This window comes from Pezoporus flaviventris, unplaced genomic scaffold (assembly GCF_033815535.1).
Source record: "Pezoporus flaviventris isolate CSIRO_AGI_PZ_B2104156 unplaced genomic scaffold, CSIRO_AGI_Pfla_v1 ptg000012l, whole genome shotgun sequence".
NCBI classification, from domain to species: Eukaryota; Metazoa; Chordata; class Aves; order Psittaciformes; family Psittacidae; genus Pezoporus; species Pezoporus flaviventris.
In genome coordinates this window covers 958,676-986,040 of record NW_026892560.1, presented here as the reverse complement: position 1 = coordinate 986,040, position 27,365 = coordinate 958,676, and the positions used below count along the sequence as shown (strand labels likewise).

General features: G+C 50.7%; 1 protein-coding gene across 3 annotated transcripts in view; it reads left to right on the top strand.

Moving 5' to 3' along the window:
• Positions 1-27,125, top strand: part of PTDSS2 (phosphatidylserine synthase 2) — a 38,914-nt gene extending 11,789 nt beyond the window's left edge. For all 3 annotated transcript variants that reach the window (XM_061450984.1, XM_061450985.1, XM_061450986.1), the window contains exons 3-12: positions 3,879-3,961; positions 9,372-9,439; positions 11,386-11,520; positions 12,607-12,657; positions 13,748-13,861; positions 17,845-17,963; positions 18,678-18,792; positions 20,814-20,959; positions 25,575-25,760; positions 26,628-27,125. In XM_061450984.1, coding sequence (XP_061306968.1) covers positions 3,879-3,961; positions 9,372-9,439; positions 11,386-11,520; positions 12,607-12,657; positions 13,748-13,861; positions 17,845-17,963; positions 18,678-18,792; positions 20,814-20,959; positions 25,575-25,760; positions 26,628-26,772 — 1,162 coding nt within the window. In that variant the 3' untranslated portion in view covers positions 26,773-27,125. The remainder of the gene's footprint in view (positions 1-3,878; positions 3,962-9,371; positions 9,440-11,385; positions 11,521-12,606; positions 12,658-13,747; positions 13,862-17,844; positions 17,964-18,677; positions 18,793-20,813; positions 20,960-25,574; positions 25,761-26,627) is intronic.
• The last annotated feature ends 240 nt before the right edge of the window (positions 27,126-27,365 follow it).

The following is a 27,365-nucleotide window of genomic DNA, read 5'->3' as shown; positions in this document are numbered from 1 at the left end:
TGTAAAGGCTCTTGGGAATTCACTTCATAGCCAAAGAGATGTTGCATCAAAGCCTGTCTCATCAGTGAGACTTCTTACTCACACAGTTCTGCAGCATTCAGAGCAGCCTTGGAATAGTCCAGCCCCTCTGACAACCACCCTTCAGCACCCAGGAGGAGCTGACAGGATTGAGCTCCAGCTCTGAGGGCAGCCAAGTGCATATTCAGCCACCCCCTGTGCATAGAGTGGCTGTGGAGCAAATCCACATCTCCCTGATACCTTGAGCGCTGTGCAGAGGTTCTGGGGGAAAGGGTTCGTGTTTTCCCATATAAAACCACATCCAGGTTTAAGAAGTCCTGTGTGCAGTGGGTTGTGCATTGAATTTCAAACCATGAAAGGCTCGCTCTTTAAGGTGCCTTTTCACACTAGTTTTTGGTAGGAGCAGCTCACTGCTCAGCCGTGGTAACGGACCGAGGGCTGTTCGTGAGCTGATGCCCTCCAGCTCCTGTGGCTGAGCACCCACTGAGATGACACGGTGAGGAGGAGGCTGCACCTCGTGTGCAGCTTGTGGTACCACTGGGGAATGGCACCACTCGTGCTGCTGCCCTGCAGCAGGGAGGGAGCAGCAGTGGGAGCTGCCGCATTAGCCACCATGAACAAAGAGCGATAGACAGATGCTCATAGACAGGATCCATTGTCTTGTGCCTCTGAATCGACTCCTCCACCAACACAAACAACAGCTGCTGTGTGCTACTGCAGCTCTTGCTGTGCTCTTCTTTTCTGGTTTGGTTCAGTGCTAAAGTAAGTTTTGTAGCACACTTTGCTCTTTAGTGTCTTCCAAAACAGGAGGCCACCACAGGATTATCAGGGCCTGGAGCACCTCCACTATGGAGCCAGGCTGAGAACACTGGGGCTGTTGAGCCTGGAGAAGAGAAGCTGCGTGGAGACCTCAGAGCAGCTTCCAGTGTCTGAAGGAGGCCACAAGGATGCTGGAGAGGGACTCTTCATTAGGGACTGGAGTGACAAGACAAAGGGTAATGGGTTCAAATGGAAACAGGGGAAGTTCAGGTTGGAGATAAGGAGAAGCTCTTCCCTGGGAGGGTGCTGAGGCGCTGGCACAGGGTGCCCAGAGAAGCTGTGGCTGCCCCATCCCTGGCAGTGTTCAAGGCCAGGTTGGACACAGGGGCTTGGAGCAAGCTGCTCCAGTGGAAGGGGTCCCTGCCCATGGCAGGGGTTGGAGCTGGAGGAGCTTTAAGGTCCTTTCCAGACCAAACCATTCCATGATTCCCAGTGTGCTGCTCCAGAAGATTCATTTGCCGTGGCCATCGGGCTGCTTGCAGGGGCAGTTTGGAGAAACCCCTCTCAAATCCCAGAGGATCTCTTACCTGGAGTTGCACTAAACCAGCAGGTTAGGCTGCTGGGCAGGCTTTGAAAGAGCTGTGTGAGGAGGCAGCTGAGGGATGCTCAGTTACCAGAGGGAAAAGTGAACTCCTCCAGCTGGAACTGCAGCTGATCCCAGCAGAGCTGCTGTTTGCCTCAGTGGATGTTAGGAAAGGGAACAGAATTCAGTTCCTGGGGTGGTTTAGATTCAGGTCATCTCCAGCTTGGGGGAAGTTACCCTTGCAAGGACTAAAGCAGTGATCCTGGACGTCCTGGTTCATGCAGTGATTGTGAGCAGACACGTATAGTTGCACGACACAGAATGCAGACTCTGTGGACGTGTAAATTTGTACTCCCAGTATTTCTAAATACAGCCTCAAGATGCAGAATATTCTTATTATCTGAGATCAGCTGAAAGCTGTCCGCAGCTTCAGCTCCGAGACTCCTGATGGGACTCTCTTCACTGATTCAGTAGGGAATTCTGTTGTGCTCCCAGTGTCAGGAAGCGAGCAGAAGAACTGATACAACAGGAAGCACAGACTTTGGCACTCAGAGGTGAATGTCACAGAACAGTGTTCATAAATCCCTTTGTTTTCTCTTTGGATAGGGGTTTGTGAACTGTTTCAATAGGAGCTCCTGGTATGTGACAGTTCCTCAAGGAAAGAAAAGTTCTCGGGTATTTTATTTTCTTTTTATTTTCTTGGGTATTTTATTTTCTCTGGCTCCTGCGAATGGAGCCCTTTTATTTACAGCCCAGGGCTGCAGCACCGGCTGCAGGCAGGCCCACGTGGGGTGGGAGGTATTGCTCAGTGTCAGCTCTTCAGCCAGCTCTTAACAGGGTAATGTGAGAAAGCAGGAAAGGTTTATTGGGAGTTCAGACGCAGTAAAAGGCATTTGTGGGTCGCTTTGCACAGTTGCATCCATTAGGACTAAAGGAACATGCCCAAGTCCAGCCCATGGACTTCAGGAAAGACAAGAGCCTCTGGAAAAGAAAAGCCATTTTGTGCATGGGAGATGTTAAAAATCTCATCTGAGGAGATGTTTAAGTTGATGTCAGGTACATTGAGATGAGATGCCAGACCTCAGCACCTGACTGGTACCTCGGTGTCTACAGGTCTGGTCCTCACGCTGAACGATGGGGTCCTGGGAGTAAGGGTGTTTGGATGCGAGTGTTCTCATTTCCTCATTTGCAGAGGAAAGCTGCATTGAAAACCAGGCTGCATGTAATGAGTGGGTTTCAAATCCTGGATCTTGGCAGCTGCATGCTTGGTTTGATTGGTCTGGATCTCCTCCGGGAGCCTTCTGTGCCCTAAGGGTTCAGCTCCTCACACGCTTAATCTGACACGTTGGCTGCTGCATCCCTTGTGACAGCCACTGGGACAGGAGTTGGTTTTCCATGGAATCACAGGATGATTTGGGTTGGAAGGGACCTTAAAGCTCATCCAGTTCCAACAGCTTCTTCCATTCTGCCTAAGAGCTCATCTCAGTCTCCCCTCTGGCAGGTTCAAGCCATTCCCCTTGGCCTGTCCCTACAGGCCCTTGTCCCAAGCCCCTCTCCAGGTTTCCTGCAGCTCCTTCAGGCACTGGAGCTGCTCTCAGGCCTCCCCTTCAGGAGCCTTCTCTTCTCCTGGCTGAGAGAAGAGCCCAGCTCTCTCAGCCTGTCCAGCTCTAAGCAAGCCTTTCCTCAGCTCTCAGCCGGATCAGTCCCTGCACCACCTCACTGATCACACACAGAAATGGTGCCTCCTGGAAGGGACAGGACCAGGGCAGTCCCTAAGCAGGACTTAACTGTGTAGGTCTGGCCTGGGGGTGCTGGGATGCAGCTCTGGGTCTCCATTGTCCTTGGGCTCATGGTCTGATAATCCTTTTTGGTTCTTTAATGTCTCTCTCACCTTCTGTTAGGCTCTATGTAAAGTCTTGAAACAGCAGCAGTGTTTGGGCTGATCTGCTCCTCCTTGTCTTTGCTTGGCTAAGGAAATGTTTTGGAGTGGTGATGTTCATTTGCAATTGCACTGAAGCTCTCTTGCTGAGAAGCTCTCAAGCTTGAGGGTTTTCTCACTGCTAAATTGTGTTTTTCTGCCAAAATGGGCATAAAGCTTCTCAAAGGGGAAGCATTTGACAGCCGTGCATGTCGTGGTGATCTGCAGGCCAAGGCTCATTGTGTGCATCAGGGCACTGCTCCTTCTGCTTCCTTCGGGCTGGAGGAGTTCTTGGCCAGATCAGGCTTTTCCCCTGGCTTGATGGATAGGAGGAAATGACAACAACACGCAAGGGAATGGAAGTTGGTGGGGAGTAAACTTTGGGGTTTGAGACAGTCTGGCAAGCAAATTACTGCTTGGATGTACAGGAATTTATACCTGTTTCCCTGAAACATGATCTCCAAAAGGCATCTATTTATGAGGGACATGGTTGGTAATTAGGAAACAGAGACCAGACATAGTTTCCATCAAAGAGTATCATTTCCAGTGTCATTAGAAGGTGCAGCAATGTGAGCAGCTTGTTCTGTTTCTCCCTTGCAGAGGTATCGTTGCCAGTATCTTGGTTTTCCTGTGTTTTGGAGTGACACAAGCTAAAGATGGACCATTTTCAAGACCTCATCCAGGTAATTCCCCTTGCTGAAGTCACCTATTTCTGGTAAATTGCATGGTTTATGGTGCACATAAATGTTTGTTACTTGTAGAGAAGGTAAGTAGTAATTTAAATAGCAAGAGAGGTTCGTTACTACACACTTACCTCCCAGCTTCCACCCCGCCTCCAAACAGCATGCGGAGCATTCTGTGCTTCCAGGCTGCCTGTACACTGGGTATTTCTTGTTGGATCTCCCTGTCCTGGCTTCCTGTTGGGAGTAAAAAGCTTTGTGTGAGCTGCCACATTCTTGGAACCTGAACTTCCCTTGTTTATCCCTCTTTTCTGCACTGGGACTGCACGTCTGCCCATGCATCCGCTCGCTGGAGCACTGCACTGCCTTTGCCTATGCCCATTATCTGCAATAGCTGATGGAGCAGAGGCACTTGATTGTGATTGTAAAGATTTCTAGTAAGGCTGTAGGTCCTGAAAGCATTTGAAAGCACAGCACAAAGCCTCTTCCCTGTAGGGTTATATCAGGTGAATATGAACTTATTAAAGTATCTTTGATCTTTTGCTTATTTTAGCTGTGAATCATTGAGAAAGAATTGAGGGCATTTATATAGACTCACACAATATTCCTGAAAGCATTAGGCTGTCCTATAGTCAGATAAAGCTGTAAGTACTTCCTATACCAAACATTTAACCTTCCAGTTATGGAATGCTCTTCCTTATGAGAAACAGCAGGCACGTTAAAAGCCTCAGTTCTAGAGCAATGCCCACAGCACACCTCTGGTTGATTCACAGGTTGGCATTCCTAAGGTCTTTTAAATAGCAGGTTTTAGGCTTTCCCTTCTGTTACAGTTAATTGTGGTTCCTCCTGTAAGACCAATTGCTGCTTTTAAGGACATGGGTGGTATGTGGGTGCTTTCAGTGTCGAACATCCAGTGATTGTGTTTGGGATGGAAGTTGGGTTTATTCCCTAGAAGAAAGCAGTGCAAACTGGATGGGGAAGGTCCACAGATGTCTGCAGCCAACTTCTAGCCTAGACTGAGCCACCTCTGCATGTTCCCGTCTCAGCAGCAGCAGGTGCTGGTCTGGAGTGGAGTCCTTTTCAGCAGATGTGAATCCTGCATTTGGTTCAGTCACATACCCGATCACCTCAGACACCGAGTGCATTGAGGAGAGCAGCAGCATTGTGCATCCCTGTCCCGCAGGCAGGTTCTGCAGGCCCCGAGACCCAGGCTCAGCCCTCCAGTTACAGAGTGCCTTGGGAAGCTCCCATGAGGCAGTCCAGTGGTGCTGTTCCAGGAGACAGATCTCATCCCAAAGGAACTGCGGCGCAGGCCGTCCGTGCGTGCTGCTTCCATTTATAGGGCAGAAGGAAGCCTCGGGGTCAGGCAGGTGGCAGTGATCACGTACAGCCGCTTCAGGTCTCCTGCGTGAGCTCCTCAAGCTGGATCTCTGTAGCTGGCTTTGATGCAGTGCTGCTGTCAGGTGGTTTTAGAGCCCTGTTATTCCCCCATGTGTATCTCTTATGACCAGCTCAGGGTTGCTTTATATTGCTGGCAGGGTTTTGTGCTTCACGTTGCTCGTGTAAACAGCTCCTCTTCCTTAGTGCTTATCCACCTGGTTTATTTATACCCAGCTCGCCTATGCCAACACCATTGGTTTTGTTAAGGAAACAAAGTTTGCTGAAGCAACAAGTTCTGCTTTTAGCCTCCCCCTTCAATATAAGCCTGCTTTCCCCGTAATCTTTTGGTAGCCCTGCTCTTTGTGTGGTTCAGTTTGAGTTTTCTTCTTTAAATGGCTGTCCATGTGTAGGATGTTGCAGCTGTGAGAGCACTGATGCTTTGTGATGGGTGTTAAAGCTTCCCACACTCTGGCAGTACTTTGGTGGCTGTCCTTACACTGTGTGTGCTTTCTTCATGGCTGTGTTACGCTGGCAGCTGAGTGAGTGGCAGGTAACCCAAATCCTTCTGCTCCAGCTGATGAGCTAACATGGGAAGTTAGTGGCTCCTAAGCATGAAACTGTATTAGAGCTCTGCTATTACTCCAGTCCTTTGAGATCATCTGATTTTCTTCTTGCTGCCCCAAGGGATGAATCTTAAGCTCTACTGAGGGTCCATCTGTTGGTGGTTGAACAGCTGAGTCTGGGGAGCGTAATACATCACAGATACAGTCAGCATCAGCGTGCTGGCTCTTCAGTGTTTGCAAACAAAAGATACCTTCATCCTTCCTCTCACATCCTCTTAGGGAGCCTGGAATACACCCATAGGCTGGTGTTGTAGGAGTTCAATGTCATCTTGTCGTTAACTTATAATTGCCCCATGCTAATTAGAAATAAATTTTCCATGACAATTAATGCCAGAAATAGCATCTGATATTCCCCCCTTGTGCCAGCAGTTATTTTGATTTAATACATGATGTTAGATTCTTACTCATGTTGTTGTGTACTTGTACACCAAGGGGGACCAGCGTAAAACAGAACCTGGTTTGAGGCAGCGTCAGAGCAGTGACCAGTTCCAGTTGAGGAGGTTTGTGGTGATGGGTTCACTTAAGGAGAAGCCAATATTAGAGGTATGCCAAAAATAACCCTGCAGCGAAAGCTGAGGCCAGTCCAGGAAGCGAGAGGACACGATGTTTGTACAGCTTGGAAAACAGCTTGCTCTGGTGTACGTGCACGGATCCAGAGCAGCCTCCAAGCCTGCCGGGTGCTTGTGGCACACAGGGGGAAAGCACAAGAAATGATCACCAGATCTTATCTTTATGATGAGGCGTTGCTGAGCGCATCCAGCAGCTGCAGATCTGCTGTGCCAGAGCCCTCTGCATGGAGGGGAAAAGCTCAGATAAGGCTTTGGCCTTTCCTGCTCTGTGAACTGATGTGCAGCGCTGTCAGAACGTCTGCCACGCTGCTGGCTGTGAGGGGTGCAGAACCTGTCATACAAGGCTTTGTAGGTCAGCAAGAGCAGCATTTCCAAGGCTCACAGTCCAAAGGTGGTGTTTGAAGGAAGCAAAGCTCAGTCCTGTGGGAGAAACGTGTTAATGACAGGTCAGTTCTGCCTTGAACACAGGGCTTCATCTTCGAGGTGCACAGTCATTATGGGAGAGGATAGCAGACACCCTATCGACCACAAACCACCTCACAACGTTTGGGTTCCTAGTGCCTGACCCCTGAGAGGACCCTTCATTGGAGTGCACAGCTAAGAAACAGCAGTTGTGTTTGTGGACCTGCAATAACGACCCTCAGAGCTGCAGATGTGCAGAGCTCTGAGCCTGCTCTCCAGCCCCACCAGCCGGGTTGCCTCTCTCTTCCCAGGCAGTGTGCGATGGACCATGAGGATGAAATGAGTCCAGCGGCTTGGCTGGGCAAAGGTGCCACCTTCACACGTTCCAGTCTGTTCTGAAGGTGGTGTCAGAAGCCAGGCTGAGGGAGGCTTCTCTCTAAATTGTGTTGGGCTTCTTTGGGTGGGCTTTCCCCCCTGCCTGAGCCCGAGATGGGCAAAGAGCACACTTGTTCTTGTGTCAGGGGCCGGGTGGTTCTGGGCTCTGAGCTGATGGACAGTGTTTGCAAGCCTGGAGTTTATGTTCTTGCATTATTTATGTCATTTTGATGCTTTTAAATGAACATCCCCAGGTTCCCCTGGAGTTAAGAGGGATAAATGCCCAAATCGTGCAGGTGGAGCAGCTTCTGTCTCCACTCAACCCTATTAACCACTGGCTTTTGATTCCTCTTTGCCCCCATCCAACCCTGCTGTAAATGGATGGAACCATGGAAGGAGAGCTCTGGTTTATCAGCATAAACAGGAAGCACCTGGAGGAAAGTCTATTAAAGTCATTCCAGAGTGATTACTATGGGATGTTACTGAGGGAGTTAAATACCCCCTTGGAATGAAGCAGGTTTTGCTGAGTTACCTGTGTGAGTTCTCAGAGGTGGTTAGTTACCAGTGCTGGAGGGCTCTGTCTGTGCACGGGCTGGCTCAGTGTTGAGCAGCTTCCTCTTGGAGCCATGGAACCAACCAGGTTGGAAAAGAGATTTAAGCTCATCCAGTCCAACCCTTACCCCAGCACTGCCAAGGCCACCACTGCCCCATGGCACTGAGGCTTCGTCTATAGGGTTTGTGAACACTTGCAGGGCCGGTGCCTGCAGCCCTGCCCTGGGCAGCCTGTTCCAATGCCTGAGCACCCTCTGGGGCAGGAATTGTTCCTCAGCTCCATCTAAACCTGCCCTGGTGCAGCTTGAGGCCGTTTCCTCTTGTCCCATCCCTTGTTCCTTGGGAGCAGAGCCCAGCCCCTCCTGGCTCCATCCTCCTCTCAGACACTTGTAGGCAGCCATCAGGTCCCCCCTGAGCCTTCTCTTCTCCACACTGAACCCCCAGGTCCCTCAGCCATTCCCCATCACACTTGGGCTCCAGGCCCTGCACCAGCTCCGTTGCTCTTCTCTGGCCCCGCTCCAGCACCTCAAGGTCTCTCTTGTAGTGAGGGGCCCAGAGCTGAGCACAGGACTCAAGCTGCAGCCCCACCAGTGCAGAGGCTCTTGGACTGCAGTTAACAAAACGCTGGATGGGATCTTGGAGCCCAGGACTCACTTTATGGAACGGAGGGAGCAGGCTGAGCTGGGACCAGCACAGCCAGAGTAGTGCTGCTGAGGAGCTGAGCTCACCTTGGTGGAGCTGGAAGTGCACAAATACTGTAACGTGTGAGCCCCTTAGGCTGAGGTGCTTCAGTGTGACAAGATCTTGAGAGGGTGAAAAAGGGCCGCATGCTCTGCAGCAGCTGAGTGTTACCTGGTGCTTCTCGTGTTATGAAGAGCTTCCGATGGTCTCGCGGGTCTTGCCTCTGGCAGTCGGTACCTTTTGGGTACGTTTTTATTCCTTCACACTGAAAGTTAAGATATTTGGTATTTTGCAGTGCTTTCTGTGCTTGAGGAAGCCAGCACCTTGTCTCCAGGGGAAAAGATGGGCTTGCAAACGCAGCAGTTCCTGCTGCTGCTCTCGGTCCCGTCTGGTTTAGCAACTCTTGGGCAGATGTTGGCTGAGATAGGGCTGGAAAAACCCAGGCTGGACGTGTCAGGGTAAGCGAGAAACTAGCTTAGTTCCAGAAGGATGTGGTTCCCTTCCAGGGCTGCTGGAAAGCGCTTGCAGGTGGCACAAATGGTTCCTTCTGATTCCTCAGGATTTGGTGCATTGTACGGAAGTGTTCTTATGGATCCTGATCCAATCTCCCACATCCAGGTCACTGCCTGAGCTGCTCTGGCACATGCAGGTAGCAGCCTGTGTGGCAGTTAAAGGGCCTTTTCTGGCTGCACCCTTCAGGAAGGGTGGTGAGCACATCACTGCAGTGCTGGGCTCTAGTTGCTTGCTGGGAGCATCCCTCTTTGTGTGGAGTTGTGCTGCGGTAACTGAGTAGCTGCTGTTTGCTGACATCCCCTTTGTGTCTCTCTGTAGCTTACTGGAGGTTTTGGCTGTGTGTCAGCGTTGTCTATGAGCTCTTCCTCATCTTTATCCTCTTCCAGGTAAGTGACCCAGACCTCTATTGTGAACCACTGTAATGTGGATATAAAATCCTTCAGGATTCTCGCTGACTGCAGCAGATGTTCTTCACTTCTGTGAAACCAAATCATGGTGCTGCTGAAAGACACTTCCAGACTGAGGGAAAATGATGATCCAGGCATGTTTCACCTTGTCTAACCCCCAGTTAGGCTCAGCCTGCGCTGGGTGCTTTGAATGGTTGGGGCTTTTTGCAAGGAACCAGACTTCGTGCACCATTTGTGTAGTGGCAGCGAGCTGAGGGTGATGTTTTGCCCAGCCAGACGTGCTCCTGGCACTTCCAAGGTATTTTTAACCATATTCTCATCCTTTGGTAAACGAGAATCTTCTCCAGGCTTTTCCACTTCTGTGGCCTCTCAGAAATGCAGCAGTGGGAGTGTTTTGAGATAAGCAATAGCAGTGAACCAGGCACTGGTAACACATCTGTTGTGTTCTTGTGTGTGTGCACCCCACTGCAAACCGAGTCTGAGTGCCAAGAGCTTCAGATTTAGGAGATTTATTGAATTCCAGCCTGTTTGGGTTGGAAGGGACCCTAAAGCTCCCCCAGCTCCACCCCCTGCCACGGGCAGGGACCCCTTCCACTGGAGCAGCTTGCTCCAAGCCCCTGTGTCCAACCTGGCCTTGAACACTGCCAGGGATGGGGCAGCCACAGCTTCTCTGGGCACCCTGTGCCAGCGCCTCAGCACCCTCCCAGGGAAGAGCTTCTGCCTAAGAGCTCAGCTCAGTCTCCCCTCGGGCAGGTTCAAGCCATTCCCCTTGGCCTGTCCCTACAGGCCCTTGTCCTAAGCCCCTCTCCAGGTTTCCTGGAGCCCTTAAGTTGTTCCTGCTTCATGGCATGCTGTTTTTTCCAGGCTCCTTATAAATGATGCTCTGGCCGAGCTGCAGCCACACTGGGTACATCCTTACACCCATTATTATGGGGAGTCCCTGTGTAGCTGTGAGTTGTGGTGGCAGAGCTGGGGGCTGCTTTGCTTCCCTGGGCAGTGTGTTGTGTCTCCAGCCCTACAGTGGTTCAGGACACACTGACTGTGGCTCAGCTCTACTAAAAATACATCACTACTTTGCACAGGTTTAAATAAGGTTAAAAGGATGCTGAGCCTGTGACTAAACTTCCTTAAGAGCAAATACAGGCTCGCTTGGAGCTGAGACTTGTCTCAATGTGACCTTAGTGGTTTTAGTCTGTAATTTCACTATTACTGCCATTAACTCCTTTTGCCTTGCCCTGCCTTTACTGTAGCTGGTCACTCACAGGCATCCCATTGCTCCTGCTGTGGAACACTGACCCAGCAGCTGGGACTCGCTGACTCAGCAAATGTCTGCCTGAGTGCCTAAAGAATGAGTTCAGGTTCTGGTCACTGCTTAGAACTGTTGTTTTGGTAACTTCTTGCTCCCTGTTTGCTTCCAGTTCATTCCCTGTGCTGCAGTGGGGCCTTGTTTGAAATGGCTCTATTCAGTGGGCTGTGCTGTGGTTTCTCTGCCATGCATTGCAGCACAGCCCTGGCTGTTGCTTCCTCACCCTTTCCAAGCTGGAGCAGGGGAGAGGAAGGGCAGAGGGGCAGTGGGGAGGATGAGCTGTGTGCCAGCTCAGGAGTGAAGCCTTTGGGAGGAAGGAGGAGCAGGGGAGGGGCTCAGCAAACAGGGTTATGGGTCTCTGAGTTTTCATCTTTGGGAAACCTGAAGTCCATTCCCTGGTCATTTTTAACTCCATGTTTAGCATTGGAGGCCCTGGAGCCGGGTGTTTGCTGTGTGATGCTCTGAGGGCCGGGGGTAGCTCAGTAATTGTTCTGAAACAAATGACTGAAGAAACCCAGCACCCATTTGAAGATGCAGCACTGACCTGAGTGAACTTTATCCTTTCCTGTGCATGGATGCTCACTAAGGGGGAAACACGGTCCTTATGTTCCTCTTGCAGACAGTCCAGGACGGGCGGCAGTTCATGAAGTACATTGACCCACATTTGGGTGTTCCTTTGCCAGAAAGGGACTATGGTGGCAACTGCCTCGTCTATGATCCTGGCAATGAAACGGATCCATTTCACAACATCTGGGTAAGAGGCAGAGAAAGCTGCTGCTGAGTCTGACTTTTTAGGTAAAGATTGCTTAAGTGAAGTCTGCAGAGTGCAGTTGTGAGTCTCTGTGAGTGCTGAATCATACAGCAAGTCATAACTGATCCTGTAGCTGCTTTGGTTCTTTTCGTTTGACCTTTCCTGTCAACCAGATGGGGATGTGTCTCTTTGTATCCTCACTGCGTTGCCCAGGAGAGAGCTTGAACTGTTTAACAGCCCTTCTTTCTCAGGTTACTGATGCCAACCCTTTCCCCAGGAGTTTGGGTGTGTTTGAGTGCTTCAGGAGCCTTCTGCTCAGTCACCTTGAGCCACAAGGTCCAAAAGTTGCATCATAGTGGTTTGTGTTGGAAGGGACCTTAAAGATCATCTTGTTCCACCCCTCTGCCGTGGGCAGGGCCACCTTCCCCTAGAGCAGGTTGCTCAAGCAACTGAAGTTGCCCTTTTCTGAGTACCAGAAGCCACCAGGTTGTTGTGTGTTGCTGGCAAACAGAAGACTTGAAATGCAAGGGCAAAGGAGTAAGGGTTATTTACAGCTCCCTGGTGACATGGAGCTGTTGGTGCTTGTGTAGTGAGGAGCACGGAGTCCTTTGGGTCTGCTCTGCAAGTCTGCAGTGCATCCGGAACAGGAATAACTGAGAGTTACAGCTGCCCTTTTCCAGTCCCGCACCAAAGCGAGGAGGGAGAAGGGCACTCTTTGCCCAGGGGCTTATGGGGCAGGACTGATAAGACTGAAGAAGCTTTACTAGGTACAGGATGTGTATGAGGAAGAAATGCATGTTCTTGTTCTGTCTGGAATGTGGTCCCCTTGGAAGGCAATGAGCTTGACATTTAGCATTAAAAAGGTAACCTCTGCTTTATCAATACAGTCCTAATTCTAGTTTCTGCCCCTTAAAATTGTTGACTTTGCATTGGAAATGGCTTCTTTGTTCACTGTGCTTGAGAGCAAGAAACTCATGACATACATCTATATTTAGATATGAAACAACTGAAGTTTATTGCTGCTTAAAGCCTTAAGAAGGTGTGATTGTTGTAGTGCAGAGTGACCCACGCTCTCCTCTTGGTTTATAGGACAAACTGGATGGATTTGTCCCTGCTCACTTTTTTGGCTGGTACCTGAAGGTAAGAATGGGCTTTCTGTTCCATTTATGTTGTGGTGCTGTTCTGCTTTTGAAGCTTGACTGCTTGTGTTTGGGTGATCCAGCCTTTGTGAGCAATTATACCAGGCAGTCATCTGTGAACTAAAGTGTGTGTGTACCACATGAAAAGCTGTTTCATTTCCTTCCCCTCCTGCCCATGCTGGGTCACCTCATTTCTTTCCAAGCAGCATTACGTTGCTTTACAACGGGCTGAGGTGATGGGGATGTCCTAGGACTGCAGCACAGCTGAACCCTTATGCTGGATGTGGGTGAAGATGCTGTTCTTCATCGCTCACCCTCACAAGCTGGGAGCTGGTGTAACACAGACGCGGTGTCCCAGCCCAGGGCTGAGATTCAGTGCAGGTGACTTCTTTGGTCTGTGTTAAGTAGGCTCTGAAAAGCCTGTTTTGAGCAGCATTAGGATGATGCTACCAGTGGTGATCATATCCAGTGATTGCATTTGTTTAACTGATTTCCTTCCTACTGAATAACACAATCCCAGCTTGGGGGGACCTCAAGCATCATCTGGTCCAACATTCTAGCAAAGCGTGACCTGGACTAGATGTCCCTGCACCCTGTACAGCTGCTCCTATCTTACCTGCCTTTGTTCTTCCATGTAAGGGTGTTGATGCCATCATCTACACTCCTCAGTGCCTGCCTTGTCCATTAGCCATACTTGACAAGCGTGGAGGCCTGTGAGCATTTGGCTTTAGTGGCCTATCACATCATAAAAACAAGGTTGCCAGGAGTTTCCTGATCCTTTTCTGGATGCTGGAGACAGGATGCTCAGTCATAGAAATAACTGCTAAGCAAAGCACACTGTGTCCTGTGTTCTGAGTCCAGAGGTTTTGAAACTGGGGAAAAACATAGTAATGCACTGTTGTAAACCTAAATCTGAGCAGTGTCCTTGCAGGATTAATGGAGTTCTCCTGTATTTAGGTTTCCAGAGGGTGTTACTATAAGTGGTGTCTGGTTCTGCTCAGGCTCATGTGCAAGGACTCACTTCTGTCATGGATTTTACTGTTGTGTAACTGCTGTGGATGTTTGAAAGCCACTTTTCTGCCTCTGCACAGACGCTGATGATTCGGGACTGGTGGATGTGTATGATCATCAGTGTGATGTTCGAGTTCCTGGAGTACAGCCTGGAACACCAGCTTCCAAACTTCAGTGAATGTTGGTGGGATCACGTACGTACTGCACAGATCACGGTGCATTTGCCTACATGGAAGTTGCCTTTTCAAGGGACGGGGCAGGAAGTGAGGAGCACTAAATCCTCTCATGTGCATGTGGCTGCTGCAGCTCAGGGGCATTGGTGCTTCTCCCTGCTGAATGTGTAATATGCTTGTCACTGTATTTTGTGGGGTTTCAACCCCTTGCACATGGTTAAATACTTGATTTGGTTCATTTCACACCAGGGAAAGATTCTAAAGCTTTTTCAACCTTTTGGTGATGGTAAAGCCATAAAATCTGAGATTAAGAGGAAGGTCAAACTCTGTGTGTAACACAGAATCATAGAACAGTTAGGGTTGGAAAGGACCTTAAGATCATCCAGTTCCAACCCCCTGCCGTGGGCAGGGACACCTTACGCTAAATCATATCACCCAAGGCCTCGTCCAACCTGGCCTTGAACACTGCCAGGGATGGAGCATTCACAACCTCCCTGGGCAACCCATTCCAGTGCCTCACCACCCTCACAGGAAAGAATTCCCTTCTTATATCCAACCTAAACTTCCCCTGTTTCAGTTTGAACCCGTTACCCCTTGTCCTGTCACTGCAGTCCCTAATGAAGAGTCCCTCCCCAGCATCCCTATAGGCCCCCTTCAGACACTGGAAGCTGCTCTGAGGTCTCCACGCAGCTTCTCTTCTCCAGGCTGAACAGCCCCAACTTCCTCAGCCTGTCTTCATACAGGAGCTGCTCCAGCCCCTGAGCATCCTCGTGGCCTCCTCTGGACTTGTTCCAACAGTTCCATGTCCTTTTTATGTTGAGGACCCCAGAACTGCACACAATGCTCCAGGTGAGGTCTCACAAGAGCAGAGCAGAGGGGCAGGATCACCTCCTTGGACCTGCTGGTCACGCTGCTTTGGATGCAGCCCAGGACACGGTTGGTTTCTGGGCTGTGAGCGCACACTGAAGCCAGCTCATGTTCACTTTCTCATCAACCAACACCCCCAAGTCCTTCTCCTTGGGCTGCTCTGAATCTCTTCTCTGCCCAACCTGTAGCTGTGCCTGGGATGGCTCCCACCCAGGTGCAGGACCTTGCACTTGGCATGGTTAAACTCCATGAGGTTGGCATCAGCCCAGCTCACAAGCGTGTCGAGGTCCCTCTGGATGCCATTCCTTCCCTCCAGGGTATCAACCGAACCACACAGCTCGGTGTCATGGGCAAACTTGCTGAGGGCGCACTCAATCCCACTGTCCATGGCAGCGACAAAGATGTTGAACAAGACCGGTCCCAACACCGATCCCTGAGGGACCCCACTCGTTCCTGGTCTCCAGCCGGACATTGAGCCATTGACCACAACTCTTTGTGTGCAGCCATCCAGCCAGTTCTTTATCCACCGAGTGGTCCATCCATCAAATTGATGTCGCTCCAATTTAGAGACGAGGATGTCGTGTGGGACAGTGTTGAACGCTTTGCACAAGTCCAGGTAGATGCCATCAACTGCTCTGCCCCTGTCCATCAGTTCTGTAGCCCATCAATGAAGGCCACCAGATTGGTCAGGCAGGATTTCCCCTTAGTGAAGCCCTGCTGGATGTCACCAAGCACCTTGTTGATTTTCATGTGCCTTAGCACGCCTTCCAGGAGAATCTGCTCCAAGATTTTGCCAGGCACAGAGGTGAGACTGACTGCTCTGTAATTCCCCGGGTCATCCATTTTCCCCTTCTTGAAAATGGGGGTTATATTTCCCTTTTTCCAGTTGTCAGGAACTTCACCTGACTGCCAGGATTTCTCAAATATGGTGGCCAGTGGCTTCGCAACTTCATTCACCAGCTCCTTCAGGACCCGTGGGTGGATCTCATCAGGACCCATGGACTTGTGCACGTTCAGATGTTTAAGATGGTCTCAAACCAGTTCCTCTCCTACAGTGGGCACAGGGTCTTCATTCTCACAGTCCCTGCATCTGCCTTCCAAGACTCGGGTGGTTTGGTCAGAGCCTTTGCCAGTGAAGACTGAGGCAAAGAAGCCATTCAGAACCTCAGCCTTCTCCAAATCCTGTGTAGCCAGTTCTCCCGAGAGCTTCCTGAGGGGGCCTACATTCTCCCTAGTCTGTTTTTTATTTGCTATGTCCCTGTAGAATCCCTTCCTGTTATCTTTAATACCCCTAGCTAGGTTTAATTCTAACTGGGCCTTAGCTTTCCTAACCTGGTCCCTAGCTTCTCAGACAACATCCCTGTACTCTTCCCATGCCACCTGTCCTTGCTTCCACTTATGATAAGCCTCCTTTTTCAACTGAATCTTTCTCAGGAGCTCCTTATCCATCCAAGGAGGTCTCCTGGCCCTCCTGCTGCACTTCCTTCTGGTTGGGATGCAACACTCCTGAGCTTGCAGCAGGTGATCCTTGAATATCAACCAACGGTCTTGGGCCCCTCTGCCCTCTAGGGGTGTATCCCATGGAACCTTCCTAAGCAGGTTCCTGAAGAGGCCCAAGTCTGCTCTCTTGCAGTTCAGGGCAGTGAGCTTGCTGCACGCTCTTCCCACTGTCCTGAGGATCTCGAATTCAAGCATCTCGTGATCGCTGCATCCAAGGCTGCCCTGGAGCATCACATTTCCAACGAGCCCTTCCCTGTTGGTGAGCACGAGGTCAAGCACGGCACCTCTCCTTGTCAGCTCCCCTGTTACTTGCAGAAGGAAGTTGTCTTCTACACAATCGAGGAACCTCCTGGATTGCTTGTGCCGGGCCGTACCGTCCTTCCAACAGATGTCAGGGGGTTGAAGTCACCCATGAGAACAGGGGCCTGCGAGCGTGAGGCTTTTCCTGATAGTGATGTTTCTTGCCTCTTGAAAAGCCCCAAACCACACTCAGTGCAGCTTGTGTCCAGCTCGTGCTTGTGTGCAAAGCCACCTGTGCTGTTCTCTGACACCAGTAAATACTGCTGTGGCTGACGCTGTGTCATTGTAACAGTAAATATTACTGTCACTGTGCAATTAGACCAGTGTAACAGTAAATATTGCTGGGGGGGATGTCTGGTGTGGGTTACGAAAAGGTCCTAAAAGACAAACGTTTGGCCTCTCTGAGGAGCTGCCCGCTCTCTGCAGGGATGGTCTGAGCGTTCTCCTCAGATGCTGCTGCTGCTGCTGCTGCTGTCTGTGGGTAGTTTTCAGGCCAGAGGGGCTGCTGTGCTCCAGTTTCTCTGTGGCAAAGCCGAGCTCTGCAGCCTGAAGTGGTGCACGTGGATTTTCTGTGTTCCTCTGAGACAGAAATCGGTTACCAGAGGGAAGGAAATGACCCAGTGCGAGCACAGAGCGATGGCTCTCGTGTTATCTCAGCCTGGGTTTACCCTCGCAGTGCAAGCTCTCTCCCAGCCCTGGAATGGTTATTTGCTACATGATTATGTTAATAAGGATAAAAGCATTATGTATAAAGACACCAGGTAAAGCTCTTTTGCCATCAAAACCGCTTACGGAATGAAGGCTCTGCACTCCTTCTCCTTGAATGCAGAGAGCAGCCAGTTTATTTCGGCTCAAGAGCTCCATCTCCAGAATTAATGCTTGGCATGGAGAGAAATCCCTTGTTTAGTTTCACATCTTGAGCCTGGAGGCAGCCTGGAGCATAAAGACTGTGTAAAGCTGTTGGGCACAGTAAAATCCATTCTGTAAGAAGATGTTCAGATACATTTCTTGCTGTGTTTCTGAAGCTTGCACCTAAGAGTGGAGTTGAGCTCATAGTAAGGAGGATGAGGTCTGTTCTGTAGCAGAACAAATACAGCAAAAGAGAACCTGCAGCCATCACCTGCACAACACTTGTGCTTGGTTTGAGATCCCTTCTCTGTGATGTTCAGTCCTCAAGACTGAGAGTGTATCTGCATGGATGGGTACCTCTAGTGCCTTCCCTTCTCCAAGCTTTAGGGTTTCTTCTCCAGCACCCCTGTCCTTCTGCTTTCAGTGGATAATGGATGTGGTGCTGCGTAATGGATTAGGAATTTACTGTGGGTTTTCTCTCCTTTCAGTGGATAATGGATGTGATCCTGTGTAATGGATTAGGAATTTACTGTGGGATGAAGACTCTGTCTTGGCTTTCGTTGAAAACCTACAAATGGCAAGGACTTTGGAACATTCCTACATACAAGTAAGTTGGTGTTGAAGGTAAATGCACAAGCAGTAGCACAGCACAAAGTTTGGGCCCATGCTAAAGACTGTGGTCACTGAGGGGTTCTTCTGTTAGGCTGATGTGGATGAAAGAATCGGGGTGTGTTGGGGTGACTCCAGTATCTTGTTACTGTTGGAAGCTTGGTTGTGTGTTATTGAATTGGCATGTGAAGTTGTTGGCAATAGAGCTGTCATGACCATTGTCTGATGTGTAGGAATGAAGGCATCTGGTAGAAATGAGCTGATTTCATACAAGAGTTGAAGGAGATGCAGGAGTCCAAGTCAGGATCATACCCTTTCATTCACAGCTCGGGTCTCTTCTTGTGCAAACAGTGCATTCCTGAGTAATCAGAACTTTGGAGTAACTGGGACACTAAAACTTCACATTTAATAGATGCCTTGTAGTCCCGTACCAGTAATGATGTACCAGTCCTGTACCAGTATGACCAGTACAGCTTTTCTGTAGTGTCTTTGCTGAGCAAAGCAGGACTGAGGAACTGCTTACTGCAGTGAGTGAGGTATATTAAGGCTGATAGTCCAAAACCAGGCTTCTGACTCAGGAAGTTCATCTCACTAAGGGGTGGTTTTGATGGAGGAAATGGAGGCGGTCTGTACGCTTGAGCTGGTGTCTCAAAGGGAAGTGTGAGGGGAGGGCTTGTGGGCTGTTTCTTCAATGTGCTCTGCTCTTTTTCAGGGGTAAAATGAAGAGAATTGTCTTCCAGTTCACCCCCTACAGCTGGGTGAAGTTTGAGTGGAAGCCGGCGTCCAGCCTGCGCCGCTGGCTGGCCGTTTGCGGCATCATCTTTGTAGTAAGGAAACTTCTTTGTCTTTTCTCTATCATTTGACTCCGTGTTCTTTAGCCCTCGAGGCACTGTACAAAGGTGACTCAGGTGAGGCTCAGCCTGATGATGTTCCTTCAGCTGAGGCTAGGAAGGACCACTTCCAGCCCCTGCAGAAGAGGCTCCTTTTTCCATGGCTCTGGTGCGGTTGATGGATTCGTTGCACAAATACCTGTCCTTACTTGCTGAACAGTGTTGATCTGCAGAGTGAGCAATATAAACTGATCTACATATCGTTCACAAGTAACTGCTGCACCGGAAACATTGGCTTTGGGTAGAAGGGGCTGGTTTCTCTGGGTCTGAAGCAGGTACATTTGCTCTTACAGCTGGAGAGGGCTGTCCCCGGAGCCTTGGACTTCTCTCTCTTAGCTCTGAGCAGCTCCTGGAGCACACAGGTTTGGATAATATTGTTACACAGACTTAAATAATCCAGTTATCCCAGGTTTTCCTTTCTTCATGTGTCACTGAACATGTCGCATGTGATGGTGTTCACAGGATCCAGCTTGACCACTTCAAGTGAACCAGCTCCTCATTTAGACAACAGGGGAAGCTGGGCTCTCCAGCAGTCCCTGCAAACTGACACTCTGCCTCCTTCTTCTGAACTGGTGTTAGGGAATGCACCATGGAATTCCTAACTCCCCTTTTGCAGCCACGTGACACTGACAGGGAGGATAAACTCGGCCATTTAAGTGCTTTTCCCCACTCCTGTCTCTTGTCAGCTGGGGGACTTCGGCTTTAGTGCTGTCCATGGGATGTCACTTGGCTCTGCTCTGAGCCACTCAAACTTAGTTCAGCACCTGTAAGTTTAACCAACCTTGTGACACTTCCAGTGATTCCAGTGACAGTGGGCATTAACCAGGTTCTGTATTAGTGCTGTGATACAGGGTAACAGTTGCTAGAACACCAGGCCTTTAAGCATCTTGAAATCTGTGGCATATGAAATCCGGCAGTGGCTCAGTCTGGGGTGAAGTTCCCAGTTCCTGTTTGCTGAGTGGGACACATCAGCCAGCTTGGCAACCACCACCCGGCTTACAACAGCACTGCCTGTTACAGTGGTGCTGTTCTCAGAGCTGGCTTGCTTCAGGAGGTCTGTAGGCAGGCTGTGAGCCCCGTCAGTGAATGCAAGCTCGCATCACTGAGCACACCTTCGCATCACCTGAGTTCCACCAGCCAAACATTGCCAGGTTGACGTGGCCCAGCAGCCTTGCTGAGGGTCCCACAGCTCATGGGAGAAGTGCAGTAAAGGTGCCTGTGTAAATAAAGTAGATGTTCCCCTGGAAACTTACTTTGCACCTGATGAAACTGGGGATTAGGTGCTGGAGCAGCTTTTGCAACCGAGGGATTCCATTGCATTTGTACCAGTCTTTGGGATAATGTTTTCTTTAGCAAAGCCTGCTCGAGCCGACAGTTCAGAAGCAGCTTCAGGTATTGGCTCACTCCTTTGGCTGATCCAACGCTCAATGCCATTTGTTACCCTTTCTTTGGAAGCGAGAGACGTGTGTCTGCTTGCTCATAACCACACTGCCAGGCGGATCACTCCAGAACATTTTGCTGTAGAGGTATAAGCCATTCTCCTAAGTTGACTTTGGCAGTGACATGTAAGAAACCAAGCACCCCAAGGTGTGCAGCTTCCACCTCTTGTTGCTGTGGGGCTCCCCAGCTAGATTCTGTATGATAGTGAAAGGAGAAGCTGTTGCTTTTGGGGTTTGTTATCAGTGGTTCTGCCGGCATTCCGGCTCCAGTTAACCTGTTCAGCATTAGGGCAGTGCTTGCCGTGGTTTCTGCTGTGTGGTTGTGACACCTCTTCCAACACACAGAAAATACTTGAACCCAGCTGGTGGTCACTGCTGCAGCTGCTGATGGTGCCCTCAGCAACACTGAGTGGACTTTGTGTGACAGAGGAATGGGGGGGGGCTCCTGCAGGGAGAGAGGAGATTCCGGCCTTTATTCAGTGAAGTCTCCTCAATGTAACTAAAATGTCCTTTTCTCAGTTTTTATTGGCAGAGCTCAACACCTTTTACTTGAAGTTTGTCCTTTGGATGCCACCAGAGCACTACTTGGTCCTGTTGCGACTTGTCTTTTTTGTCAATGTGGGAGGTGTGGCCATGAGGGAGATCTACGACTTCATGGATGACCCGTAAGCCAGTCCTCTTGTATATACCGTGTGCAGCTTCACTGCTTTGTTGGATTTGCTCCAGCTTCTTGGCTTCCATCTCAGGGCAGTAGTTCAGCTTGGCAGGGACAAAGAGACCTAATCCCAAAGCATCTGCCTTATGTTCTTTCGGGTTGGAGGTGGCATTCTCACTACACCTGGTTAGAGAGCAGCTGTTGTGAGGGGCATTCTGTGGGCACTGGTTTTAACCACAGTTTTTATTAGCTCTTTAGACAATGTAATGTGTGAATTAGCTGGAGTGCCACTGGCTTATGGGCAGAGGGGTCCTGAGCTCCACTGTCAGGCTGAGAGCCAGGAGGTGCAGTCCTTGGATGTACCTTCTAAGGGCAACAGGGCCCAAACTAAAACCCAGACGTGCTTCTTAAAGGTGCTTCTTTTCTTGAGCTGTCTTCCAGATGGCCCCTGCTCCTCTGGAGCTCTCGAGGCTCCTCTTGCTGCAGAGGACCCCCTGTAGCAAAGTGGATTGGAGGTGAAGTGCACCCACAGGGAGCAGTGCATGTACTTTCAGGCTGTTCCTACTTCAGCATCGTATTTGTCCTTGCTGCTTTTGTTTCTGCAGACCATGTAAGGCCTGAGAAAGCTTTGTTCTTTTAAGTTTTAGTGGTGATGTCTCAAGCTGCCTGAGCCCACATCTTAAGTCTAAGGCAACATCTGGCTTCCAGGGATGTTCATTGTCTGTCACTGACCAACGCAAAAGTGTCTGTGTTCAGAATTTAGGGTTCCAACACTCTCGGAAGATCAGTTTCCCTTGCAAGGCTTTGACTCCTAGAGCGGGGAAGAAGGGTCAAGCCACATTGCTTAGTCGGATTCAGGACATTCAGCAGTGGCAGGCTGCTGCTTGGTGTTGGACCTACTGGTGTGGGACGTGCCTCCAACTCAAAGGTAAGAAGAGGTCTCTGCCTCTCACCGCTGAGCTCCTCTCCTTAGCACCGTTCACAATCTTCTGGTCCTTGTGCTGGGGTCGGAAAAACTCCTTTACTTCTGTTAAAGATTGAAATGTAGGAGAAGCATCAGTCACCAGAGTGTCACTGCTGGTTCAGTCTGTGCCATTCCTTCAGTGAGCTGGAGAAGCTCACCCAGCAGAGACTCATCCTGAGCTCCACGTCTTCATCCTTGCCACCACCCCCACCACCACTGCTGTGTTTCTTGGTGGAAAGGTGACTTCCCCCCTCACTGCTGAGGGTCATGGCTCTGCTTGATGCACGTCAGAGCTGACCTCATCGGCCTGTTCCTGCTGATGGCAGAACCCAGCATCTGGTCTCTTCTCACATCATCTCTGTGAAGGCTTTTGCAACTGGACTTGGATCCCTGCATGCATTTCAGGTCATCCAAAACAATCAGGCCCTGTTTTACCAGCTTCACAGGGGGTATTTTCACTTGCACATCATTTTGAGCCCAGGAACTGTTCTGGATTCCCCCTGTGGTGTTGTAGGGAGAAGCTGCAGGGGAGAACAGGCTGCACCGGGGGCTCCCAGCTAACAGCACATCAGAAACCTTCCCAACCTTTTCCTTCCAGAAACTTGCTCAACTTCTTAACAGATGAAGGTTGGAATATTCCACTGATGTTCCTTGTCAGAAACATGGCTCATTGCCTGGTCTGGCAGTGATGAGATTGTCTGAGATGAACCCATATTAGCTCTCTTCAGCCAACCTTGCAGTGTTTAGTCTAGACAGTGGTGCAGTTCAAGTAGGAAGATTCTCATTTTTCTTACTGAGGGTTCTTTGTATCTGCAGGCAGCTCTGGGGCTTTGCTCTGAGCATGGTGACAGTAAAGTACCCAGCACTGACATAGCCCAAGAAGAGGGGTGGTCCTTGAAGCTGTTCTCCAGGCCTTACGTAGCACACTGCTGTTGTGATGGACATGCTGCCTTCAGGTCCTTGAGTGTGTGAAGTGTTCCTGACCAGAAGCATCTTGATGGCAGAGGAGTCTGTAGCATTTGACTTGTCACATATTCCTGTTTCCAGTCTTCAGGTCTCTTGCAAGGAGTCTGCATCGAGGCCGTGGATTTTAATCTCATTCATCAACTAAAAAAAGGACTTTCCTGTAAAATCTGTCATGAGCAGAAGGGCAGGAACCCAACTGGTCTGCACAGCCCTCCTGCTGGGGTTACCTCTCATTCTTCTGGCAGTGTGCTGCCATGAGCTAGTGCAAGAAAGCAAAGGCAGAGGAGGAAGCAGATCAGTGAAGCAGAAGCTGGCCTGGTCCTGTGAACAGCTTGAGCTCACAGCAGAGATGGGCTGTTTCTGTCTCTCTACTAGAGCTGCTTTCTGCCCATTTAATCTGTCACAGCAGAGGAACCACCTGGAGCAGTTTCTGAAGTCCTTTCATCCAGGCTATGCTTTAAAAAGGAATCATCCCACCTGCACTTGATTTGCTGCATCGTGGATTTGAACTTACACATTGGTGTCAAACACAACTCGGGCCTCATGCTGAAGGCACTGTGTGTTTTGTGTGCTTGGCTTGCAATGACCCCCCTGCATTCAGGGGAGGGGAGAGAAGCTCTCTTTGTTCTCCATGCTTAGATCCCTTCCCACATACTGCAGTCCAGGGGGATGCAGTGGGGCAGATGTGTCTGAGCAACAGGAAGATGCCTGCTAAAGGAAGGATGCTCTCCCAGTGTAGGCAGGGATTTGTAAGGGGGCTTCTCTTCCATCCACTGCACGGTGAGACCAGCAAGAAAACCTGGCCCAAAGAGCTTTTGTGGCTGCTGAACATCGGTGTTTCCTCAGCCAGGCGGGAGGCTGCACATCACAGCAGGCCCAGGCTGGGGTGTCCCACTGCTGCAATGCCCTGCAAGTACTGCAGAGGTCAGCTTGTCCTTGCCTCTCCCCAGCCCAACAGAGGGAGCTTGCATCGCTTTGCTCCCATCTCCTCTATCCTGCCCCAGTGGTTCTGCCACTTCACACTGAGTTCTTCCTGGGTGCATTTCACTTCACATCTTGTGCTGTGGTAGGAGTGGGATAACACGGTCAGATGGGCAAGAGACAGGGCCTGGTAGGCAGATGTGCTTCCGAATGTGCTGTGGTTAAGTGAGGGCAATGCCCTCTGTGGGGTAGATGTCCCTGTGATTAAAGCAGGGACAGGTACAGCAAAGGCAGGCTAAGGAATAACAGAAGGTAAAAGAACAGCCCCCTTTAAGCTGAGTTGGTGGCTCCTTTGCATGATTTATCTGTGCATCTTCAGAGGCACAATGTGCAGTTGAGGTGGCAGGTTTAAGGCTACCAGGAGGGTGCAACCCAGTGGTGCTTTGTGTGGATTTTAAGTAGAAGATTCAGTCCAAAGGCTGTTGAAAGCAGCCACTTGTGTGTGTGCTTGCTGGTGGTGGTGGGTGAGGGTGTTGCTTTCCTCACGTTCCGTGTTCCTTGATCCGAATCTGTTGGATTTCAGGGAACAATTAAATCATGCCTTTGAAGGAAAGAGGAGAACAACACATGCAACTGCTAGCAGCTCTCCCTTGCCTCGTTACTGCAGGGGGAATAAAGTCCCAGTTTAGACTCAGAAGATGGGTGATAGAACAGCAATGATTTGGTCTGTTGGATGCACATCTGCATGCACCCATGGTGCTGCTGTGGGCAGGGTTTCACTGCAGCCCATTGCATAAGGCAGGGCTTGTTGTGTTGCCCACACAGCACCCTGTTGGATTGTTCACATGGGAATCACCTGGGCAGTCAGCTGTAAGAATGTCAGCTCCAGAGAGGACGTGGACAGCCAAGGCCAGGCAGGGGGGGTCCAGCTGGTGGAGATCCAGCCACTTACCCAGGTTTCCAGCAAAAGGCTTTGAGGGTAATGGGGTCTCCTGGAGGCAGGTGATGGGTATTTTGGGTTCGGGTACTTCCCATGCAGCAGGAGGGGGCCCAAAAGATGGTTCCTTGCCCATCCCTGCCTCTGGGTAGATGGCTGGGTTCTAGTGCTTTTGAATTTCTGGCTTTGCTGATTGCTGGGCCCTTCACTGGGCTGGTCCATGGCCCTGCAGCTTCTCATCAGTGTCTGCTTTGGCTTAGAAACCAGCCCTGGGGATTAAACATTAATCACGGTTTTGCCCCAAGGTTGTGTTGTCCTAGAACTGAAATGCAGTCCTGGTGTCTTCAGGATCTTGCCTGCTTGTTACTGAGCTCTCCTCCTTTAACACCCCTTCGGAGCTGATCAGAGACAGCTCACTGGGGGCCTGCTTGGGAGGAGAGCAAGTGGCAGAGTGCAATTACACAGGGGTTAGGTGTGGTTATGTCGATGTGGGTTGATGTTGGCAGAGGGAATCCAGGAGCAGAGCTCCTATTTCACACCGTTCTCTGAAGCTCAGCTCATTGCAAGCTGGGCAGATACGGATGTTTTCCCAGTACCCTCAAAATGGGGATAGTTCCCTGCATCATCTGGTGATGAGTTTTAACTGTTCAGAGCCTCTGAGAGGAAACTTCATCAAAGTCATGAGCCTGGAGAGCCTCAGTGCCTGTGTAAGCCAGGCTGGGCCTTCAGAGCTGGGCAAAGCTGAATGCCTTTATTACCCAGCTGGTTTGTATCTGTTTCTCTGAGTCCTCACTTTCACAGCCCTGGCTGGTGTGTGTGTGTGTGCTCCTCGTGCAGGAAGTTCCACAAGAAGCTGGGCCAGCAGGCATGGCTGGTGGCTGCCATCACTGCCACGGAGTTCCTCATCGTCGTCAAGTACGATCCCTACACGCTCACCCTCTCTCTTCCCTTCTACATTACCCAGTGCTGGATCCTGGGGATTATCCTGGTGCTCACCTGGACAGCCTGGAGGTTCTTCATTCGGTGAGTGGAGTTTGAGGTGCCACGATCAGCCCTAACCTGGGTCTCAGGGGGAAAATTGGGTTGGTTTGCCTGTGCTTAGAGCAGACTAAGAGGTTCTGCAGCTTCATTGCATGAGCAGTTTGCTGTGTGGCCAATTGACCGAGCTGCCCCAGCATCGGTGACAAGTGAGCCCAGTTAAATGTGTTTGGTTTGGATGCTGCTCTGCAAGTAAAGGACAAGCAGCTGCCCGAGGCTGAATGAATCATAGAATCCCAGAGTGCTTTGGGTTGAAGGGAGCTTAAAGCTCCTCCAGCTCCAACCCCTGCCACAGGCAGGGACCCCTTCCACTGGAGCAGCTTGCTCCAAGCCCCTGTGTCCAACCTGCCCTTGAGCACTGCCAGGGATGGGGCAGCCACAGCTTCTCTGGGCACCCTGTGCCAGCGCCTCAGCACCCTCCCAGGGAAGAGCTTCTGCCTAAGAGCTCATCTCAGTCTCCCCTCGGGCAGGTTCAAGCCATTCCCCTTGGCCTGTCCCTCCATCCCTTGTCCCAAGCCCCTCTCCAGGTTCCCTGCAGCCCCTTCAGGCACTGGAGCTGCTCTCAGGTCTCCCCTTCACGCAGCAGAGGGGCAGGATCCCCTCCCTGAGCTGCTGCTCACACTCTGGGGGTGCAGCCCAGCACACGGGGGGGTCTGGGCTCAAGCGCTCACTGAAGCAGGGTCATGGGGAGCTGCTCCTCACCCAACAGCCCAAGTCCTTCAGGCTACAGGCCAAAGACTCAAGTGGGTTACGTTATCCCAAGGGCACTTGCACCCAGGGCAGCCCTGTTGGGTCTGCTGTATATGAAATAGTTTGTTCACATCCCTGGTTCATGTTTGGTTTCCTTTACAGTGACATCACCCTGCGGTATAAGGAGATCAGGAGGCAGAAGCAAGAGCACAAACATGAAAAGGACAAATGCTTGAGCAATGGTGATGGACACTCAGCAATGCTGGAGGAACAGAACGGGAGCAAACTGAGGGAGAGGAAACTCTGAGCCATGGACAGAGGGCTGAGAGGAACCCGTAGTGCTCAAGCTGGCCTGGTGGACAGTTTCAACCTTATCCTACCTAACTTGTCCTTGTCATTGTTAGCTTTCCAAGGTGTGAGATCCTCTGGGGGAAGATGTCACTTGGGCATACATACACACCCTTTCTCCTCGTGTGCAGCTGGTCAGAGAGGGGGAAAGTCTGTGTGGAGGAAAGTGAGAACCAGCATCACTGCGACGAGACGGGATCTTCATCCTGGCGTGTTTTACGTCTTCCTTCCAGCCGGGTTTGGAGACGAGGGGTTTGACAGCGGAGTGCGAAGGGAGCGCAGCTGATGTAGCCAGTTAAACTGTGAGATTTCCATGGGCATTAGGAGCACTGGGGTTGGAGCGTGCAGATTCCAGGCACGGGGAATGAGCTGGGTTTTAATGCTGAAACCACCCTGAGCCGTGCAGTGAGGTTGTGTCAGGTGTCCGGCCAGCCCTTCCCTGCAGTGACATGGGCTCAGGCTGCAGCACCTGCACAGTGTCACCCGCTCCGCTGCTGTTACAGGCCCTGCAGCACAGGGGCCATTGCCTTTCTCTGAACTGACTTCCAGCAT